Source organism: Solanum pennellii, chromosome 4, assembly GCF_001406875.1.
Source record: "Solanum pennellii chromosome 4, SPENNV200".
Taxonomy (NCBI): Eukaryota; Viridiplantae; Streptophyta; class Magnoliopsida; order Solanales; family Solanaceae; genus Solanum; species Solanum pennellii.
The window spans coordinates 13,257,551-13,278,477 of NC_028640.1; the positions used below are offsets into that span (position 1 = coordinate 13,257,551).

The following is a 20,927-nucleotide window of genomic DNA, read 5'->3' on the forward strand; positions in this document are numbered from 1 at the left end:
CATCATTTTGTGCAACATATCCTCAACTCGCGCCATACTATCTCCACCATCCCTAGGAGTAACTTCACGATTTTGAGGAGGGACATAGGGCCCATTCCTCTCGATTCTATTAGCATAGTTACCCCTGTTAAAGTTGTTGTCGCGGTTGTAGTATCCATATCGGACATAATGACCCTCACGATTGTAGTTACCATAGTTCCGACCTTGGTTCCCTTGACCTTGGCGCCAATTATCCTGATTTGAGCCTTGGGCGCTTGGTCAGAAACCCCCCGTCTGCTCATTTATTGCATAAGTGTCCTCCGCATAATAGCACTAATCATTAGGAGGTGGTGTTTTAGCCAAGTAGTTGACTGCATTTATCTTTTCTGCACCCCTGTGACATGTTTTAGTACCAACCCAAGCTCAGTTCTCATCTGAGCCATTTCTTCACGAATCTCATCTGTGGCTGGGTTGTGAGTGGACTGTACTGCGAAGGTGTTTCTCCCTGTATCAGACTTCCTAGTACTCCAAGCTTTGTTATTCCGGGAGATTTTCTCTAATTTTTCGGTGATCTCAGCATAAGGGCACTCCCCATAAGTTCCACCTACTATAGTGTCCAACACCGCTTTATTGTTATCATCCTGTCCCCGATAGAAGTATTCCTTCAGTGACTCATCATCTATACGGTGATTTGGAACACTTCTCAAGGATGAGGTGAATCTATCCCAAGAACTACTAACTGACTCTCCTGGTAGTGCCACAAAGTTGTTCACCCTGTCTTTGTGGTTTAGTTTCTTGGAGACCGGATAGTAGCGTGCTAAAAAGACATCCCTTAGTTGGTTCCAAGTGAAAATTGAGTTGTATGGGACCTCAGTGAACCACATAGCAGCCTCTCCCGTCAGCGAGAGAGGAAACACTCTGAGACCTATTACATCTAAATCCAAATCAGGCCTCCCTACAAAGCTTTTACACACTGCCCTTACCTTAGCTATATGGGCATGTGGATCCTCAGAAGGTAGCCCTGAAAACAAACCTCTGGCAGTGAGCATTTGCATCAGGCTACTAGTTACCACAAAAGTGTGGCCTGTGGGTAGAGGAGGCAAAACCAGTGGCCCATCCGAGTCTGCTATGTTATCATAGCCTCTGTAGTATGCTTGGGGCCGTGGAATGGGATTTTGTCCCCTCTGTTGGTGTTCACCCGGAGCATCGGGTAACATCTGACCATGATCATCAACCGGAGCTGGGATGTTCTGGTTCGGATCATCATCATTTATTCCCAAGTTTCGATTCATATTGCACAGTGTACACTCTAACTCGTGATCATAGGGAAACAGGGTTCTCCTCCTCTCCGTGTATTTGGTATACAAGGAGGATAGTACTAAAAAAAAATCAAAAACAATAAAACAAAGTAAAATCAAGAAAATATTAGCTAAACTATAGTTATAAGTTCAAGTTAATCTAAAAGCTATAATCCCTGGCAACGGCGCCAAAATTTGATACGCTCAAACTTACTTCTCAAGTAAGAAGTAAAGCGGTCGTGTCAAGTAAATAACCCAACTAGTGAGGTGGGATCGTTCCCACGAGGAAAATAGTCTAGACTTAACTTCAACCTGTTATTACTATTGTTTGGTCAATGACTTCCTTGAAAAGTAAAAACATAAAAAGGGGGGCTTCTATTTCTAAATGAGTGAAAATAAATAACGTACTTGAAAGAGACACTTAAAAGCTTTGACAGTTGGATTTTAATCAATTAATCAAAGTAACTAGGGTTTACGTGTTCCCCACAGGTTCATAACTTGATAATTCTAACTATAACAATTCTTTCCTAGTATCTTGCATGCAAAGTGATAAGTTATGTATTTCTAAATCCTTGGTCCGGCATCTAGAAAATCTCACTCCGCACCTTGGTCCGGCTACGTGTGTTGCTTTCCTAACCCTTATCTTTACCTCATATTAAGCATCGTATTCGATATTTGACTAAGTTATTACCTCGTACCAATCAATACTAGCCTATTAGATAGTATACACTAAATCTATGTTAATAATTCTTTTCCTATTATCTACCTCCTTGGTCCGGCAAGTAGCATTAAGGCGAGTTCTAACGTTGGCCATCCGTTAAAAAGACTTCTAAGCGAAAGAATTATTAATACATGCAAGACACTATTCTAGAATTGTTATTTTAGTTAGGTTTTATCTCATTATTTGCCTATGGTTCCCACAACCCTAGTTATGGAGTTTAGTTACTCATGGCCATAAACACAATATTCAAACATATTAAATAAGAATTCATGTACTTACTTCAATGAGAAAGAGTAAAATCCGAAAGTTGTCTTGATTAATCACCAATATTCACTTGCAAGAATCTCAAAGTAATCAATAATCTCACAAAAAGTCTAATGATTATCAAGAATCTCACAATACAATGTTTACCAATACGGAGTTTAACAATCTAATAGTCTAACGTAATAGAGTCTAACCTAAAAAACGAGGTTTTTCGAACTATTTATAAAAAATAAAAATCTAATTAAACAAGGACTCTATTTGCTGGAAATCTTCCAAAACGCGGCTGGGTCGACGGACCTCGCGACGGATCGTCATGGTCACGACGGACCGTCATGGACTCCGTCGTCCCATACTTATGCAATTTCTTCTGCTGCTCTTCTTCATTACCCTCGACGGCAAGTATGACGGACCGTCATAGGCACAACGGTCCGTCGAGGGTCTTCGTTCCAAAACACTTCAACTCTTGGAATCTGGGTACTGGGATCACTTCTCTGAACTTCATGACGAACCTGCAGGACGGACCGTCATAGACACGACGGACCGTCACAAGCTTCGTAACCCCACACTTGCTCCTTCAGCAGCTGCACTACGCTGCCACCTACGGACCGTCACAAGCACGACGGACCGTCATAAGCTCCGTAGGTGGTCTCTTCTGCATTTTTTCGCTCAAAATCTCCGCATTCAGCTTTGGACAGATTTCCTGCAAAATAAAAAGAAACTTATATAAAAATTAGCACAAAAAGGCTTTTGGACACACTAAACTTAAGGAAAAAGAATTAATAATACCGTGAAACCACGGTATATAAGGACCCATCGACGGTCCATCGAAGGGACGAAAGTCCGTCGAGGGACACATGGAAGAAACTTTTTTAGCAAATATAAACAAAGGTTCTGATAGTGTTGACGGCTGTGTAGGATGGACCGTCGAAGGGACGACGGTCCGTAAGTGGGGTCCGTCGAAGGGCACTTAGAATATATTTTTAGAAAATCAGAAACAAAGGTTCTGACAGCATCGACGGTTGTTTAGAACAGACTGTCGAAGGGACGACGGTCCAGCAGTGGCGTCAGTCGACGGGCACTTAGACTAAGCAAGGTATGTTGGGGTTGCCGGACCCCAACGACGGTCCGTTGAGGGACTGATGGTCCCTCGATGAGGTCTCGTTCTATCCTTTAGGGACAGAATTTTGCAACCATCTTGTTTCCCCCAATGTACGAATGCTGAGTATCCTTAGAGACCTTAATTGTCCCTAACATTTAACCCTACATTTCATCATTCCTAGGGCATGAATTATCATAGTTTGAACATTCGATTCTACAGCCTATCAAAACCCTAGGTCAGAAACACAACATGCAAGCATCAAACATTTTTAACAAAACACCCCATCCCTTTTCAATTTCAGTGTTCTAAGGGACTTAGGACTTTAGGTGTAAGTTTTTAGCATGCAAAAGGGTCCCAAATTTGAGACCCACAAGGTAATACATCAAGTTAATATGAAAATTAACAATAGTTAATCTAGATGATCAGGACAACATACATGGAAACTGTAGTGGAGGAAAAGGAGTATGCAATCTTGTAGTTGAACAGCAGCAACACCAACCACAACACCGAGACTGAAGAAGATGGAAGATTTGGGAAGAGAATGGATTTTTTTTTGAAGTTGGGGAAGTGTGTGAATCTGATGATGGAATGGGAGTTAATGGGTGAGGAAGTGGGGGAAAATAAGAGGAAATAGGGAGGGTAACGGTTATGGGGGTTATGTGAAGAGGTGGGTAACTGAAAAGCTTAAACACTTTTAATATGTAACCGGACGGGTTGGGTCGGGTTGGTAGGTGAGGGATCGACGATTCACCATTCACGGACCGTAAGTCGGTCGACGGTCCGTCAGTGGGGTCCATCGATTAACACTTAGAAAAATTTAAAGAACATACCTAGGCACGACGGATCCTACCGACGGTCCGTCGATGGGTGCACCAGACCAATTTTCTGTAGATTTCTGGTGATTTGGTCCCTACACATTTAACACCCATTAAGTTAATCTTTTTGTGTTTTCTGGACACTTTTTGGACAAAGACCTTACTCTACGCTATAGCCAATACTTCTAAAAGAAATAAAGGAACATTCAGACGTGATATAAGTAATAAAAGTAAAAATAATACAACTATGCCTAAAAAATCATGAAAAACCTATAGTTGGATAGAGGATACATATTGGGTTGCCTCCCAATCAGCGCTTGACTTAATGTCGCGGCACGACGGAGGACTCTTGATTACTCAGACTTCATCAAGATTGTATGCCTCGATCAGTTTATTTGTCGTTTCAGCATGCCCTAGATAGATTTTGATTCGTTGCCCGTTCACCTTGAACCTCACACCCTCCTTGTTCTCCAACTCAACCTCACCATGAGGGAATAGTTGGGTGATCAAATAGGGACCAGTCGATTTGGACTTAAGTTTTCCCGGAAACATGCGCATCCTAGAATTGAACAAAAGCACCAAATCCCCAACAAAAAAATCGCGCTGCTCAATCTTTTGTTCATGGTACTTTTTCATCTTTTCTTTGTAGAGGGCTGAACTTTCATATGCCTTCAAGCAAAATTCATCAAGATCATTAAACCTGTTTAACCTCTGTTCCACAGCCTCTTTCCAATCCATTTTCAACTTCTTTATTGCCTACATGTCCTTATGCTCTAATTTAAACGGTAAGTGATAAGCCTTCCCATATACAAGTTGGTATAGGGACATACCTATGGGAGTCTTGTATGCTGTCCGGTAGGCCCAAAGAGCATCATCAAGCCTCCTTGACCAATCCGTTCTACTAGCATTCACCGTTTCTGCAAAAATTTGCTTAATCTCCCTGTTTGACACCTCAACTTGCCCACTGGTTTGAGGATGGTAAGGAGTGGCCACATTATGGAGAACCCCATATTTTTCCAATAATCCCTCAAATAGCTTGTTGCAAAAGTGGGATCCCCCAAAACTGATTATATCCCTTGAGGTGCCAAATCTTGAAAATATGTTTTTTTAAGAGCGCGGTGACACTCTTCCCTCCATTATTCGCAAGTGCGATACCTTTTACTCGTTTTGACACATAATCGAATGCCACAAGAATGTACTTCATCCCATGAGAAATCACAAAAGGGACCATAAAGTCAATGCCCCACACATCAAACAATTCAACCACAGAATGAGATTTAAAGGGAGCTCCTGCTTTCTCGAAATGCCACCATCTCTTTGGCATCTATCACATGCCTTGGCGAACTCATGACCATCTTGGTTGATGGTTGTCCAATAGTAGCCACATTCCAAGATCTTGTGAGCAGTCTGGATACCACAATGATGCCCACCTACAGGAGAAGAATTTCATTCCTCCAAAACACTCAACATCTCAACTTCCGGCACACAACGCCGAATAAGCCCATCAACAAAACTCCTATATAAATATGGCTCATCCCAAAAGAAATTTTTCACATCATGAGTGAACTTTTTCCTTTGATGAAAGGACAAGTCAAGTGGGACGATATCACTAGCCAGATAATTTGCAATATTTACGAACCATGGAATCAGCTCATAGGAGGCAGCCAATACATGCTCATCAGGGAAAGTATCATCAATTTCAGCCTTTTCACCTAACTCCATCATTGATTCATAATCTAATCGGGACAAGTGATCAACAACTTAATTTTTGGTCCCTTTTCTATCTTTAACCTCAAAGTCAAATTATTGCAAAATTAATACCCAACGAATGACCCTCGGTTTTGCATCCTTCTTTGCCATCAAACATATCAAAGCAGAATGATAAATATGTACTATAACCCTCATGCCAAGCAAATAGGAGCAAAACTTCTCGAAAACAAAGACTACTGCAAGGAGCTCTTGTTCAGTCAAGATGTAGTTCTTTTGGGCTTCATTAAGGGATTTACTAGAATAGTAAATGGGATGAAGGATTTTGTCCCTTATTTGTCCCAATAACACACCAAGAGCAACCCTACTCACATCACACATCACCTCAAATGGCTTGCTCCAATCCAAAGAAATGATTATAGGTGCAAACACAAACTTTTCCTTCAACTCACCAAATGCCTTAACACAGGATTCATCAAAATAAACTTACACTCTTTCTCAAGTAACTTACACAAAAGATGTGCAATCTTTGAAAAATACTTGATGAACCTCCGGTAAAAGCCTGCATGCCCAAGAAAATTTTTCAAACCTTTTACATAGATGGGTGAAGGAAGTCTCTCTATCATCTGAACTGTAGCTCGATAAACCTATATACCCTTATCTGAAATGTGATGACCCAATACAATACCTTCTTTCACCATGAAGTGACATTTTTCCAAATTTAGCAAAATGTTGCAATCTTCACACCTCTTAAGAACCTCGAACAAATGACTTAAACACTTCAAAAAGGAGTCACCAACCACTGAAAAATCATCGATAAACACCTCAATAGTGTGATCCACCATATCGGAGGATATAAACGTCATACATCTCTTAAACGTGGCCGATGCATTACATAACCCAAACAATATTCTCTTGAATGCGAAGGTTCCATAAGGACAAGTAAAAGTGGTTTTATCTTGATCTTCCAGTGCATTAGAAATCTAATTATAACCTGAATAACAATCAAGAAAACAGTACCACCCCTTTCCTGCAAGTCTATCCAACATATGATCCATGAAGGCATAGGGAAATGGTCCATCTCGGTCCATGCATTTTATTTTTTGTAATCCATACACACCCTCCATCCAGTCACCTGTCTTATCGGGATAAGCTCATTTTTCTCATTGGGGACCACAATCATTCCCCCTTTCTTAGGTTCACACTGAATAGAGCATACCCAACTACTATGGCGATTGGATATATCACTCCAGCATCTAACCACTTAATCATTTCCTTCTTTACTACCTCTTGCATAGGTGGATTTAAACGTCTCTGGTGCTCAATACTTGACTTATGATCAAGCATGAGTTGGATTTTATGCGAACAAATTCTAGGAGAAATCCCGATAATATCCGCAATAGTCCACCAAGTAGCTCTATTGAATCTTTTTAACACCTACACCAAACGCTCAACTGGATGCACATTCAAATCTGATGCAATAATTACCGGCAAAGTGTCACCTTTTCCCAAGAATACATACCACAGATGAGGTGGTAGAGCCTTAAGTTCTACTTTTGGAGCCTCCTCTGTAGATGGTTTCGCGGGTGGAGAATCACAATGCTTCATATCTAACTCCAACTTCTTTGGGTTAAACAGAACAACACCTCGATCAAGTGCCGCGACCAATGACCCATACTCTTCAATGCAATCACTGTCAAAATTCATGATCACTGCCGCTAGTGATTCTACACCCAGACGCTCTTCTATTTGTACCTCAGATGACTTTTTAACCCTGTAAGATATGGCAGATACCGATTGGATCTCACCACTCTAGATATGTTGAAAGTCACTTCTTCATTATTCAACCAAAATTTTATTTGCGCTTTCTCCATATTAACCAAGGCTCTAACCGTAGCAAGGAATGGCCTCCCAAGAATAATAGGCACCTCAAAATCAACTTCACAATCCATAATCACAAAATCGGCCGAAAATTAGAATGACTCCACCTTTACTAACACACCGTGGAGTATCCCAATGGGCCTCTTTACAGTTCGATCGACTATCAGTAGCCGCATCAAAGTGGGCATTGGGACACCCAAACCCAATTTCTTGTAAATATAGAGAGGCATGATATTTATACTTGCCCCAAGATCACATAATGCTTTCTCAAAGTGTAATGACCCGATTGTACATGGAATAGTGAAGACACCCGTATCTTCTTTCTTTTGTACTAGAGACCTTGTAGCAAAAGCACTACAATGCTGCCTTCCATCATAATCCTCAAAGTTGACTGATCTTTTCTTAGTGACCATATCTTTCATGAACTTGGCATAAGCGAGCATTTTTTCAAGAGCTTCTATCAAAGGGACATTGATGGAAAGTTGTTTGAGCATAGTGATAAAACGCTGGTATTACCATACTCAGTTTTTTTCACTAACCTCTGGTGTTCCAGGCATGGGGGTCACCTTTTGGGGTACCTCAGCTTCTTTCCCCGTTTTGTATTCTAACTCACCACTAACCTCCACTACCACATTATCGCCTCTTATAACATTTTCTACACCAGACACATTGGTGGGTCAATGGTTTGCTTACCACCTCGAGTTATGACTGCCATACAATGTCCATTATTTTTTAGATTTTGGACAATATTGCTAGGAATTATTTCCGGTTGGCGTGGGTTCACAGTCGAAGACAATAGGGCCGTTTGCAATTCAAGATATTGATCGAGATTGAATGTGCATCAACTTTTTGCCCAATACTCTCTAAGTCACTCCTCAACTCTTAAGTGTGCTCAGCACTAGCATCAAACCTTCTCATCATTTTCTGCAACATATCCTCAACTTGCGCCATACTACCTCCACCATCCCTAGGAGCAAATTCCCAATTTTGAGGTGGAACATAAGGCCCACTCCTATCATTTTTGTTGCCATAGTTACCCCGGTTGAAGTTGTTGTCGCGGTTGTAATTCCCATCTTAGACATAATGACCCTCTTGGTTGTAATTACCATAGTTACGACCTTGATTTCGTTGACCTTGGCTCCAATTCTCCAGATTAGAGCCTTGGCGTTTGGTTGGAAACCCCCTGTCTACACATTTACTGCATAAGAGTCCTCCTCATAGTAATACTCATCAGTCGGCGGTGGTGGTTTAGAAAAGTAGTTCACCACTTTTACCTTTTCTGTACCTCAGTGACGTGTTTCAATACCAACCCAAGTTCAGTTCTCATTTGAGGCATTTCTTCACAAATCTTATCTGTGGTTGGGTTGTGTGCAGATTGCCTTGCAAAAGCGTTTCTCCTAGTATCTGACTTCCTAGTGTTCCAAGCTTTATTATTTTGGGAGATTTTCTCCAACTTCTTAGCGATCTCAGCATAAGGACACTCCCCGTAAGAATGACCCGCTATCATATCCAGTACTGCTTTATCATTATTATCTTGTCCTCGATAGAAGTACTCTTTCGGTGACTCATCATCGATGCGGTGATTGGGGACACATCTCAAGAACGAGGTGAACCTTTCACAAGAACTACTGACTGATTCTCCCGGTAGTTCCATAAAGTTTTTCACCCTATCTTTGTGGTTTAGCTTCTTAGACACTAGGTAGTAACGTGCTAAGAACACATCCCTGAATTGATTCCAAGTATAGATTGAGTTATAGGGGAGCTCGGTAAACCATATAGCAGCCTCTCCCATTAGTGAGAGAGGGAACATTCTTAACCCAATGACATTTATGTTCAAATCAGTCCTCCCCAGACAACTCTTACACACCAACCACACTTTGGCGATGTGAGCATGTGGGTCCTCAGAAGATAGTCCCGAAAACAAACCTCTAGCTGTGAGCATTTGCATTTGACTACTAGTTACCACAAAAAGATGACCCTGTGGTAGAGGAGGTAGGACAAGTGACCCATTAGAGTCAGTGATGTTAACATTTCCCCTATAGTACTCTTGAGGGCGTGGGGCGGTAGGTTTCCTCCTCGAATTATCTTTGTAGGGTTATCAACAACCACTTGATTATGAGCATCAACCGGCGGGGGAATTGAGGGTTGATCTCATCATCGATACAAGCAGGATTTTTTTGAGTATACATTCTACGAAGTGTGCGGTTTAGTTTCGGATCAAGTTGAAGTATTGGTTCTCCTCGACTCTGTGTACTTGGCATATACTAAAGCTAGACCTGTGATAGACAAAAACAAAAAGAAAACGTAAAATTAAGAAATTGTTAACTAAACTTCGGTAATGTGCTTAAAGTTATTCCAAAAGCAACTTTCCCCGGCAGCGGCGCCAAAATTTGGTATGCTCAAATTTACTTCCTGAAAAGAAGTATAAACGGTCGTATCAACTAAAGAACCCAACTATGAGGTTGGGGTCGATCCCACGAGAAAAATAATTTAGACTTAATTTTTACTGACAATTGCTTCTATTTAATCAAGTTCTTTCCAAAAACAAGTAATAAATGAGGGATTTTAAATAACAAAAGGAATTAAATATTTTTAAGTAAACAAGTAGCAAGTATGAATCTTTGATATTTATCAAGTGATGAGAATAACTATGGTATAAGTGTTCCCCACAGGTTCATAACTCGGTAATTAACAATCCTTTCCTAGTATCTTGCATGCAAAGTGATAAGTTATGTATCCCTTATTCCTTGGTCTGGCAACTATGGAATTTCACGCTGCACTTTGGTCCGGCTACGTGTGTATGCATTACTAAACCTTAATTTTACCTCATATTAAGCATCATAATAGATGTATGACTTAGTTGTTACTTTGCACCAATCGACACTAGCCTATAAGATAGTGTATACTAAATCTACGTTGATAATTCTTTTCTTATTATCTACCTCCTTGGTCCATCAAGTAGCAACAACGATATTTCTAATGTGTGCACTCGTTAAAAAGACTTCTAAACGAAAGAATTATCAATACATGCAAGACACTATTCTAGATTTGTTATTTTAGCTAGTTTTTACCTTGTTATTTTACCCATTTTCCTACAACCCTAGTTATGGATTTAGTTACCCATGTTCATAATTACACAATTCGTATTGATTAGAAAAGAATTCATGTACTTAATTTGTTGAGATTGAAGATCATTTGAATTCGAGAAAATAATGCAATAAACAATTCTGGGAAAATGAAGTATTTTTCAATACCAAATATTCAACAACCAATATTACAAATCAGAAAAATAACCAAGAGTCTAACCTCAAAAACCAGGTTTTTACCAGTATTTATAATAAAGAAGTCCTTACATAAAAAGGAAATCTATTTAAGGAAAATCTGCTCAAACACGCGTCTGAGTCGACGATTGGACCGACGGACCGTCGAGGCCATGAAGGACCATCCAGGCCTCCCGTCGTTCCACACTTAAAATTTTTTTTAGCTGCTTTCTTCTCAAAATCATTGTTACCATCGAAGGACCAGGATGACGGTCCGTTGAGTACACGACGGTCCATCAATGGCTTTTGTTTCTCCACACATAGAATCTATTCAAGACGTGTACTAGGCTACTCTCTGTTAGCAATGACGAATGTCCAGGACGGTTCGTCGTGGATATGTTGGTCAGTCGATAGCTTCCGTAGTTCCACCCTTGGTGAGAATTCCCCGATCTTCCTTCAGCAGTATTTTTCTTCAGACGACGGTTGCCACCTACGGACCGTCGAGGGGTTGACGGACCGTCGATGGCTCCATAGGTCATCACTTTTGCAATTTCAGCACAGTTCTTCCGGGTTTTCATTTTGGACAGTTTTCTTGCAAACAAAGAGAAAAGTACATTAAAACTACTACATAATGTCCTTAGACACACACTTAACTTAACAAAAAGCATTGAAAGTACCGTGAAACCACTGTACATCAGCTACTAATAACAGATACTAAAACCACATGAACTAAATGTGGTGTACAATGTATACGACCCATCAAGAGGACCCAATATACCCTGCCAGAGGTATAAAGGCATGCTGTCGTGATCACTAAACTGATGCCCACATAGGGGACTTACAACCTACTTGACTAGTAGTTCTGGGACTATTGGGTACGCTGAACCCTAGTCCAACTCGGTATTAATGCTACTCCCAATGAATTATGTAATTAACTAATTATGACTGAGTTTCAATAAATACTGGATATCTTATAATTGAACAAGCAAACTGAGAATGCAACAATTAATACGGTAATTATGTATTTATAATTAAGGCATGCATATCTGAAGTAACTGAAATATCTGACCTAGCATGTGTAATTCAAGAACTAAAGAAATACATACCTAGGATTCTGAAATTCATGCAATAATCTGAGTAATAACATAGTAATCTGATTTTGGAATATATAACTAATTAATCATGAAGTTTTGTTGAAGTTCTAGAAACCCTAGGTGTAATCATTATATGGGAATTAAGAATCTGACTGAAAACTCGGGACCCAATGGGTGAAATACCCACTAGTGAAATCCCACATACCTGGTGATGAAATACATGGAGAAATATTTAGATTTTGGGGCTGGAACTGCTGGAACCTTGTTGTGTTCTTGAACTAGGGTTCTTGACCTTTTTCTCCTTTTCTAATTTTTGATTTATGATTTTGACTTAGGTAGATTTAGTTATGTTTCTAGGCTTAAACTGACTAATATCTGATGATTTAGGGTCAAAACAACGTATCTTAGTGTTTAAACAAAGTGGAAAAAGACCAAAAGACCCGTGGGTCAATTTCTATCGGACCAAACAATAACCTGAACTGACGGGCCGTCGTTCAATCGACGGTCCGTCATTTGGGTCATAGATTAGGTCTGTTCGATAGGCCTTTACTAAAACGGGAATACCTTTTTACTTGGAGGTCTGGTTTTAGCAAGGTCGGTGGCTATGGAAAGATAATTTAGTTATCTTTCTTTTAGTGGTTCAAGGGACACCTAATTAATTTTGTGCTAAGAGTTATGATCATTTGAAGTTGACCAACTGCATTTCCCCCTAATTCTCTGCTAATTGCCACATATGGTCAGATTTTTGGACCGTAGGTTGAACGACGGGCCGTGCTGGTCAATCGTAGTTCATGTCAGATAGTGGGTAAATGAGGTGTTGATCGACGGACACAAACTACGGACCGTAGTCTGACCTACAGACCGTAGGTCCATCCATCGTTCGACACTTCGTAAAATTTTTCTAGGATGAGTTTTTGGGGGTTTCAGACTCAATCGACGGATGTGCATCACAGGCTGTGGGTCAGGCTATGGTCCGTCAACGGTAACCGTCGATTGCACTTGTAGATTTCTAAAAAGGCTCATTTTTGGTCTGTTCTAGATACGGGGTGTTACATTATCTCCCCTTTGGGAACATTCATCCTTGAATGAACACTAAACTAACTTAAATAGAGGGAGAGAGCTGCAATCCCTACTACTAAACTCTGAGAAGTAAGTTTCTTACTAAATTGAGTTTCGACAACATGCAATTACGTTGAAAGTGAAAGTACAAACTGAGGGAACATGATTCTAAGAGTGAATTCTTGCATGAATGACTGAAAGAATAAAGAGGAACTATTACCTCATTCTGGAGTGGAATCGGAAGGAAAGAGGTGATGATACTTGGCTTTCATGGATGCTTCTGCTTCATAAGTAGCTCCCTCTACGGATTGACTCCTCCACAAAGCCTTGACTGCAGCGAATTCTTTATTTGTCAACCTTCTTACCTGAAAGTCAAGAATATAAACAGGTACATCCTCATAAGAAATACTATCTTTCAACGCCCCACTCTCTGATGGATCTATAGAGGTTGGGTCACCCACACACTTCGTCAAGAGCGAGATGTAGAAGACTGGATGTTCTGCTGCTAGTTCTGCTGGCAAATCTAACTCATATGCCACCTTGCCAATCATTTTTAAGATCTTGTAAGGTCCTACATATCTAGGACGAAGTTTCCCCTTCTTGCCAAATCTCATCACTCCTATCATAGGTGAAACTTTCAGGAAAACCCAATCATCAACTTGGAAGTCTAGTTCAATTCTCCTTAAATCTACATAAGATTTCTGATGACTCTGGGCTGTCTTAAATCTATCGCTAATGAGTTGTACTTTGTCCATAGAATAAATGGCTGAATCTGGACCTATCAAAGCTTCTTCCCCTACTTCAAACAAACCAACAGGAGATCTATATTTACGCCCATACAAAGATTCATAAGGGGCCATCTGAATGCTGGAATGGTAGCTATTGTTGTAGGTTCACTCAATCAGAGAAAGGCGATCATCCCAACTACCCTTGAAATAGATCATAGACGCTCTCAACATATCTTCAAGGGTCTGAATGGTACGATCTGCCTGTCCATCCGTCTCTGGATGAAATGTTGTACTAAGGTTAGTTTGTGTACCAAGACCCTTCTTAACTGACTTCCAGAAATGATAGGTAAGCTGAGGTACTCTATCTGAGATGATAGACAAAGAAACTCCATGCAACCTCACAATTTCATTAATGTAAAGCTTGGCATAGTCTTCTGCCGAGTTTGTAGTCTTGACCGCCAAAAAGCGAGAAAACTTAATCATCCTATAAACTATCACCCAAATTGAGTCATGCTGTCTAGGAGTACGAGGTAACCCTGTGATGAAATCCATATTGATCACTTCCCACTTCCATGTAGGGATATCGATCTCTTCAGTTATACCTCCTTGTTTCTGATGTTATACCTTGACTTGCTGGCAATTGGGGTACTTAATCACAAAGTCTGTTATATCCCTCTTCATGCCATTCCACCAATAGATTTCCCGCAAATCGCGGTACATCTTAGTGGCACCTCGATGAATAGAATATATGGAGTTATGGGCTTCCTCAAGGATGTGCATTCTCAATTCACCCATATCAGGAACACACAATCTACACTTGTTTTCCCTCTTGGGATAAAACCTCCACTCTCTGATTGCGTACTGCACCCTTAAGTTCAACAAATATTGGATCACTGTCTTGCTTTTCCTTAAACTCCACTACCAAAGAAGATTCGGCCCCATTCTGAACTGTTACAACATTGTCCGAAATGCTCATAAGAAGAAATCCTACGCGATCAAGCCTGTGCACATCCTTCACTAGCTCCTTTCCTTCTTCCTTAACATGGGCTACACTATCCATAGATAATCTACAAAGAGAATATGCTACTACATTTTCCATACTAGGATGATAATGCACAGTCATATTATAATCCTTAAGGAACTCAAGCTATCTCCTCTTGCAAAGATTCAACTCTTTCTGGGTGAACAAATACCGAGGGCTCTTATGATAAGTCTATGTGAACACCATACAAGTAGTGTCTTCATATCTTGAGTGTAAACACCATTTCTTCAAGCTCGAGGTCATGAGTTATATAGTTCTTTTAATGCACCTTAAGCTGTATAGAAGCATAAGCTTTAACCTTATCTCGCTGCATCAACACAAAACCTAGGCCAACTCTAGATGCATCACAATAGATCACATAACCATTTGAACCCTCTTGTAAAGTCAAGATAGGAACTGTAGTCAATCTTGTTTTCAACTCTGCAATGCTTTTCTCACAACCATTGGAACTTGACCATCTTCTGAGTTAACCTAGTCAATGGTGAGGCGATGGATGAGAACTATTCCACCAACTCTCTATAATAAACTGCTAGACCCAAGAAACTTCTTATATCTGTATCAGAGGTAGGTCTGGGCCATTGTTTCACTACTTCGATCTTATTTAAATCCACTCAGATCCTTTCGCTAGATACAATGTGACCAAGGAAAGCAAAAAAGTGCAACCAGAACTCACATTTTCTAAACTTAGCAAATAACTGGCGATCCTTGAGAGTCTGTAGAATAATTCTCAAACAACTCGCATGTTTTTCGTCATTTTTAGAGTAAATGAGGATATCATTAATAAAGCCGATAACGAACAAGTTCAAGTATTGTTTGAGCTGCAGGAGCATTGGTTTCTCCAAACGACATAACTACGAATTCGTAATGACCATACCCATTTTTGAAGGTTTTTTTTTGAATGTCACTATCTCTGACTCTAAGTTGGTGATAACCCGATCTGAGGTCTTTCTTTAAGAAATGACTAGCACCTTGAAGTTGTTCAAACAAGTCATAAATCTTGGGGATGGATACTTATTCTTGATTGTGATCTTGTTCAATTGTCTATAGTCAATGCACATCCGAGAGAACCATCTTTCTTCTTTACGAACAACACTGGTGCACCCCATGGTGAAATACTAGGTCTGATGAAGCCCTTACCTAGAAGGTATTTCAAGTTCTCTTTCAATTCTTTAATCTCAGCTGGAGCCATTTTTTAAGGAGGAATAAAAATAGGATGGTATCTGGAAGGAGATTAATTCCAAAGTCGATTTCCCTTTAAAGAGGGACTCTGAGAAGATCTATGGAAATACTTCTGGAAACTCTCTAACTACTGGAACTTACTCAAGTGTTGGGGTTTTAGAGCTAGAATCCTTAAACCGCACCAGATGATAGAGATAACCCTTGGAGATCATATTTCTGGCCTTTAGGTATGAAATTAATCGACCCATAGGCACTAAGATACTACGCTTCCACTCTAAGATTGGTTCATTTAGAAACTGAAAATGAATAATCCTAGTTCTCAATCGACTGAGGCATAACATGAATGTAACCAATACATGCCTAGAATGACACCTAAGTCTACCATTTATAACTTTAAAAGATCTGCTGAGGTGACTTTCTAAGATACTGTGATAGGGCAATTTCAGTATACCCATCTAGCTATAACTGGGTCACCGACTAGAGTAGAGACTGAGACAGGTTCTGAGAGAGTATCTACACTACCACTGAATTGGACTGCTATGTAAGGAGTTACAAAACAAAGAGTAGCCGCTGGATCTAACAATGCATAAACATTAAAATCAAAGACTCGTAGCGTACCAGTGACTACATTAGGAGAACCTTCCTGATCCTGGCGAGACTGAAGAGCATACAACCTGTTCTAGCGCTGACAGTCACCTGTACCAGATGAGTTACCCTGCTGAGTCGGGCGACTTGTTGGTGCTGGTGAAGTTGTAGAATAAGATCTACCATTTCCACCTTCTTGACACTGTCTAGAAGGACAATCCCTCAACCTGTGACAAGACTTACCGCACCCAAAGCATCCTTCTTTTTTTGCGAGACACTTGCCCAGATGGTTCTTACCACACTTGGGGCAAGTAGGGTAAGTCTTTGTTCCTGAAACACTTTCCTGAGACTTAGAGCCTGGTGCTTTAACTTTCTGGTCATAGCTGTTCTTGGAGGATGGAACACTAGCTGACCAAGGGGCTAGAGCTGAAAACTTTTGCTGGCTCTGCGAGCGATTTCCACCACCCAGTTTCTACTAAGAATATTCATAGTTCCCAGTCCTATCCTTCTTATTCTCCTTAGCATATTCCCTAAGCTTATCACCCTCAACCCGGTGAGCATGAGTCATAAGCCTAGAGATTTTTATATCTCCAAGTAACATAGCACTCCTTCACTCAGTTTTCACCAAATTTGACACTCCATACAAGAACTTATTCATCTAAGCTGTGGAGTCGTCAATTATGTGAGAAAAATCCCTGGAGAATTGGTTAAACTTGATCCCATACTCTTGGACCGTCATGTTTCCCTGCCTTAAGTTCATGAATTCTTGAGCCTTTGCTTCTCTCAACTCTATTGGGAAAAACTTGTCCAAAAAGGTCTCACTAAAGCAATCCCATGTAATAGGAGCTGCATCTGTACCCCTATTTTCCTTCCATTGATTCTTTCAGATATGAGAAACATTCTTCAACTATTATGATGCAAACTCAACGCGATGATTCCCAGTTACTTACATTACCTCAAACATCTTCTTGACCTCATGCAAGAAATTCCGAGGGTCCTCATTAGGCTGTGATCCTAACAACTCAGGCGGATTCATCCTAACAAAGTCATGAACCCTTGCTGTTGCTGATCTACCATTTGCATTTATAGGAGCATGAACCCCACTGTTCTGGTTGGTCATACTCTGAACCAATATCTATATAAAATTTCTGAACTTAGCATTGGAGACTTCCTTATCAGGGACAGGAGGAGTTGCGTTTGCATTCCTGGCATTCACATTCCTTGCATTAGCTCTACGAGGAGGCATGATCTGAAATGTACAAAATCAAGTTAGAGTGGAATAAGATCATACCTTACGCACGATAAGAGTAACAAGAAAGTGAAGTTTCCCTTAAAATCTTTGTAGCCTCGCTCTCATTAGATGTGGTACACTTCACACCCATGAAAATGACTCTACTTAGTGTGGCTTTTTAGACATCCTAGGACTCTTGAGACTAGTGCTCTGATACAAGGTTTTGTCACACTCCGAGCTACCCCTGAGACACAGACATGGAACCTAGGACCACAAGTGATCCCAAGATAACTATGCTGGAGTGATCATAAGCATACTAAAGATAATAAACTGAATGCGGAAGCTAAGTCATAATTTAAACTGAAAAGATGGCGAATATCCATATTCTATAACAGAGATATTTTAAACAATGAGTTTAATACAAAGAAGTTATTAACTCAACACTAAGCTAAAACTAACTCTGTCCGCAATTAGCCTCTTACTGACTAGAAATGTTGGGACAAGCCCCAGCTAAATCTAGCAAAAAACTAAAACGAAATGACTAAAAGACTGAAATGAACTCATAAATATTGTCCTCGAAGAATGAGCACTCATTAGTGAATTTGCTGAACTGGAGATCAGGAATTGGTCTAAGCGCGGTCTGGTTGCTGAGAACCTGAACCTTCATCACGAGAAGATAGAGCAAACGTATGTGTCAAAACTTGAAGGTAGTGAGCTTGTAGGATAGAGTTAAGCTAAAATAATACATAACTGAACAAGCACAAAAGCAAGTATGTAATCTGAACATGATATGGATTTTGAATGTTGAGATAACTGAATGCAATGACCAATTTATAATATGCTCACAACTGAAGATTGGATATACTGATAGATGGTCAATGGAAACTGACTAATCTATGGGATCTACTAATAACCGATAATAAAACCACATGATCTAAATGTGGAGTTCGATGTATACATCCCATCAAGTGAACCCAATATACCCTGCCAATTGTATAAAGACTTGCTGGTGTGATCACTAAACTGATGCCTACAGAGGGGATTTACAACCTACTTGGCTAGTAGTTCTGCGAGTATTGGGTACGCTGAACCCTAGTCCAACTCGGTATTAATCCTACTCCCAATGAATTATGTAATTAACTGAGTATGACTGAGTTTCTGTAAATACTGGATAACTCAAAACTAAACATGCAAACTGAGAATGCAACAACTAATCTAGTAATTATGCATTTATAATTGATGCATGTATATCCGAAGTAACTAAAATACATAGCAAGGATTCTGAAATTCATGTAATAATCTGAGTAATAACATGATAATCTAATTTGGAACATATAAATAATTATTTTATGAAGTGTTGTTGAAGTTTTAGAAACCCTAAGTCTAATCATGATATGGAAATCAAGAATCTGACTGAAAACCAGGGACCCAATGGGTGAAAATTACCCACTAGTAAAATCCCACATACATGGTGATGAAATCCAGGGAGAAATTTTTTAATTTCATGGCTGGAACTGCTGGAACGTTTTTACGTTCTTGAACTAGGGTTCTTAACCTTTTTCTCCTTTCTTACTTCTAATTTTCTAAGTTTTGATTTATGATTTTGACTTAGGTAGGTTTTAGTTATGTTTGTAGGCTTAAACTGACTAAAATCTTATAATTTAGGGTAAAAATGAAGTATCTTAGTGTTTAAAAAAGTGGGAAAAGACCAAAAGACCCTTGAGTTAATTGTTGTGGGACCAAACGACGAATTGGACTAACGGGTCATCGTTCAATCGACAGTCCGTTGTTTCGGTCCGTAGGTTGGGTCTGTTAGACAACCCTTTACTAAAATGGGCTTAACTTCTTACTTGGAGGTCTGGTTTTAGCAAGGTCAATTGATATGGAAAGCTAATTCAATTATCTAACTTTTGGTAGGTCATGGGACACCTAATTAATTTTGTGCTAAGAGTTATGATCATTTGAAGTTTACCCAACTGCATTTCCCCCTAATAGTATTCTAATTTCCACCTACAGTTAGACCTACGGACTGTAGGTCGAATGAGAGTCTGTGCTAGTTAATTGTGGTTTATGTTAGAGGTGGGTAAATGGGGTGTTTATTGAAGGACACAAACTACAAACCAAAGTTTGACCTACGGACCGTAGGTCCGTCCGTTGTTTGACACTTAGTCAAATTTTTCTCGGTTGTGTTTTTGGGGGTTTCAGACTCAATCGACACGGGCCGTGGGTCAGGTCATGTTCCTCCGATGGTAACCGTCGATGGCACCTGCAGATTTCTAAAAAGGTTGATTTTTAGTCTGTTCTAGATACGGGGTGTTACAAAAACCCTACAACAATTATTCTGCAATTGGAGAAAGCTACAACATTAACTACATAGTTCTTCGAAGGACTGATCAATGGAGTTCTTCCCAAATATCGACTTGAAATGATGAAGTGCTTTCGATGATCCCCAACATCAAATACTTCTCAAGGTGGTCAACATTATCTACAACATCAACTACATAGATCTTCGAATAAGTGATTAACGATGTTTTTCCCAGAGATGAATTGCAACTATGAAGTGCTTCTCGATGTTCCCGCATATCAAATATATCTTAAGGAGGTCTACATCATCCTTTATTCGAGAAATACGTTGCTGAAGGCCCTCAAATAACGGGTAAAATTATGAGAGAAATCAAGAGAATAAAAAAATTGTACTCGTAAAGATTCATAAATAAAACATATTTTCTTTTATTTATTTTGCTTGCAGTTGATTTTCAGCACCTAAGGACATATGTTGCAAACAAATTTGGCATGCCCAGTGGGACGAGTTCTTCTCTTCATCTATTCCTTCCAGAAATAAACAACAAGTTCAACTTTGCAATGTCCTTCAAAAAGATCAATGATGTTTCATGGAAGGACTGTACAGTTGCCACAACAGTTGATTTTGTGATGTTGATTCAATAAACTCGACGCGAGTTCAAGACAAGACTCTTGAATGAATTC

At 39.9% G+C, this 20,927-nt stretch overlaps 1 protein-coding gene across 1 annotated transcript; it reads right to left on the reverse strand.

Moving 5' to 3' along the window:
- Positions 1–16,568: 16,568 nt before the first annotated feature.
- Positions 16,569–18,609, reverse strand: LOC107016522. The gene is made up of 5 exons (XM_015216969.1): positions 18,598–18,609; positions 17,880–17,960; positions 17,667–17,834; positions 16,823–17,156; positions 16,569–16,702 (listed from the first exon to the last, which is right to left on the reverse strand). The coding sequence occupies exons 1-5, from the start codon at positions 18,607–18,609 to the stop codon at positions 16,569–16,571; spliced, it is 729 nt and encodes a 242-aa protein (XP_015072455.1).
- Positions 18,610–20,927: the final 2,318 nt, after the last annotated feature.

Coding starts and splice junctions, on each gene's coding strand:
- LOC107016522 (XM_015216969.1), bottom strand. Junction 17,835..17,879: donor CTCCTGTCCCTGATAAGGAA/GTCTCCAATGCT, acceptor ATATTGGTTCAG/AGTATGACCAACCAGAACAG. Junction 16,703..16,822: donor GGGTAACTCATCTGGTACAG/GTGACTGTCAGC, acceptor ATGCATTGTTAG/ATCCAGCGGCTACTCTTTGT.